Here is a 2993-nt window from a genome sequence, read left to right on the forward strand (position 1 = left end):
TGCACCTTGTATTCTCAGCTCTATCTCGTCCTTGTATGAGACGCTCATACCATATGAGTTCATCATATCTGCCCCGAGGATTACTTCCACGTGTCTGGCGTCAAGAATAATCACGAAATCTATCATTAAAATGCAGGGATGCGTTTCATGGAGAAACTGTATAGGTAGTGTAATTTCACCTAACGCTGTGAGACCTCCTGATGCACTGTAGTACTTTCAAATCTGTTCAGGAGCTCGGACTTCTCGTTCCCAATGCATCCATATTTTGTCCAGAATTCGTGGCGTAATAAGTGAATGACAAGCTCCTGTATCAATCAACATATTCATCTTCCAGCTGTTGCACATTGTGTTTAGGAAAGGGCTACCCAAAATCTCAGTATTCGTTCTTTGTTCAATGAAGGCTGGCCCTTTGGCTATGGTTCCCTCCAAACAGGAGATGTCCATGACTTCAAAAGCTTTTTCAACATCTAAAATACCGGCTGTTCGCGAGGAATCGTCTTGAATAACTCGATACTCACCGTCGTCGTAGAGCGAGTCATGGTCATCATTAAAGATGATTTCTAATTCTTCACCTGTGGGTGAATGCGGTTCTTCCTCAATATCCTCTTCGATGACGTTAATGTTCTTACTTTTACGTCTACAAGCTCTGAAGTCATGGCCTGCCTCTGTACTACCGCAGGTATCGCACTTTCCTGGTACGCGAGTCACCGTTGGTTTCGCTGTAGCAGGTCTTTGAGTTGTGTTACTCCCGCTGGTAGCCTGAGTTTTCCAATCTTGTGCAGGTTTGCTAATTGGTCTGTCTCTCCCAATGGTGGTCCTCTTCACCACGGCTTCAAAAACTGTGGTGAAGTTCACGAAATCAGTATTCGACCCCAACCTGCTACGCACGGCATGGTCTAAGTTTCCAGAACACTGATCTAACATCTTATCCACCACTTGCTCATCTGTGGCGCTAGGCTGTGCTGCTTGGAGCCTCTTACGCTGAGTTACCAACTACGTCATAATGTCTGTATGGATTCTTGGGTTGAAACGGTCATTGTCAAAAGCTGTTTGCATATTACGACGCCATTCTCTCGTGCTGAATCTTTCGCAAATGGCGGCTTTCCATTCTTCCCACGAGAATGATTTCTCTTTCCTTTTCTGCAAGAACCACAGTTCTGCCAGTCCTGTAAAGGCCAGTCCCATGCGTGACGTAATCAAAGAGTCCGGAACATGCATGGTTTGTTGTATATGATCAACCCATTCGATGAACGTAATGTGATCATATTCCCCAGTGCCACTGAATTTTGGCCAGTCTTTACCTAAAGGCACCTCCTTTTTGAGCAAATCGAACATTTTGAACTCATAGTCGGGACTGCCTTCTTTTTTAAAGGGCGTCTCTCGATTTTTACCCTTATCAGTGTGCCCACTAGATTCAGCTGGCTGCAACCAACTTTCGTCTCCTGTTGGTGGCGGTTGCAGACCCGGTGATTCCCGTTTTTGCACCGTCATCTTCTGCTCTGACTGGACCCTGCCCTGAGGTTCGCGCATGTGTGGTGGTAATTCCCTGGTCTGTTCTTCAACTTCTTTGTTAGTTGAATTTCCGCGTGAGTTTTGTTTGAGCGCAATGTTGGAGAGAAGTTTGATAACTTCCTCGTTATGGGATCTCATAAGTAACAATTCCTCACTCTGTTGCCCCACCGAAGCTTGCAGTTGTTTAATGATGGCTTGCATACTCGCTATCTGATCGTGTGTCTTCTTAGCATACTGATCAGTATGAATCGGTGCTACACTACTTTCCCTGATTGTATCGTTAGTTGCTCTCATGTTGTTGTTCAGGACATGTATTATCTTATTCGTCTCTCTGCTGATCTCATCTAGATGTTTTTTATGTTCATCAATCATCTTATGGCGCGTTGCACTTATGTCATCCCCGACTACTTTCATTGTCTCGTTTGTCCAATTGTGCAACTCCTCTTTAAAGGAGGTGATGCCCTCTGATGACTGTTTAACCGCTAAACCTACTTGATTCAGAACTCTCACTTGCTCATTAACATTTTTAATCAGACCTGATATGGTTCTGTCAAGGGTATCAATTCTCTTACTATCGTAGATGTTTTTGACAAGTTCCTCAATGGTATGTATTTCGCCTAACAGTCTCTCATGACTAAGTACAATAGGGTCAAGGTACAATTTCAAATGATGCAACACAGGGTTCATGAGTTCTCGGTCTAAAGGGAGGATGGTGAGCTCTAAGTCCTCGCTGCTATCCCTGCCTCCTTGATCATCTGAAGGGCCAGCTCTCCTTTTGTCATGGTTGCTCGTGGAGGTGGATGGTTTCCTTTCTGTTGATGAGCTGATGTCGAAACTTTGGAACCCTTTCTCTTCTCGAAGGTGTTCCAATCCCAATGACCTGGATTCCAGTTGTTGGTTCTCTCCATTAAGTACTTGTAACCCATCAACTTGGCCAATTGACGAAGGTGCGCTTTGCCTTTGAGGGTCGCTTTTTTGAAAGCCTGCCGGTCTCTCTGATTTCTCGCTGCCTCCCAGGCTTTGTCGTTCGAATTGTGCATCAAGAGCAGGTCCGTTTCTTCTGCCGTCAAAAGCCGTCTGTGCCCTTTTGGAGGTGGTGGTGAAAATATTGGCTCTCACATACCGGTCTGTGCCTCATACTCGCACTACACACACACACCTCATATCTGATCAGACTGGTCTGCTCTCATCCACATGCACACAACACCAAATACAAAACAGACTGGTCTGAACTCATTTTTTGAAACACATCAGGCTGGTCCAATCCATCCGAATACATCACCAACACAACAAATCAAACGATCACACGTGATCTTCAACTCAAAGCTCACAATCAATTGTGCATCATTTGATCCTTCCTCAGACCACTCATTGAATGTTCAACCTCTGTGAGCATGCGAGAATATCTTGTATCCATTACATTGAGGCTACAAAAAGAGAACATAAAAAGAATAGAGTCGGACAGTACGGTAAAAATGCAA

The 2993-nt window shown here is 44.7% G+C and overlaps 1 protein-coding gene across 1 annotated transcript; it reads right to left on the reverse strand.

Moving 5' to 3' along the window:
- Window positions 1-216: 216 nt before the first annotated feature.
- MELLADRAFT_61218 (uncharacterized protein) lies at window positions 217-2676 on the reverse strand (the record flags this gene model as incomplete). Its single annotated transcript, XM_007407183.1, has 4 exons — window positions 217-993; window positions 1312-1668; window positions 2005-2596; window positions 2672-2676. The coding sequence occupies 4 exons, from the start codon at window positions 2674-2676 to the stop codon at window positions 217-219; spliced, it is 1731 nt and encodes a 576-aa protein (XP_007407245.1).
- Window positions 2677-2993: the final 317 nt, after the last annotated feature.

This window comes from Melampsora larici-populina, assembly GCF_000204055.1.
Source record: "Melampsora larici-populina 98AG31 unplaced genomic scaffold MELLAscaffold_8, whole genome shotgun sequence".
NCBI classification, from domain to species: domain Eukaryota; kingdom Fungi; phylum Basidiomycota; class Pucciniomycetes; order Pucciniales; family Melampsoraceae; genus Melampsora; species Melampsora laricis-populina.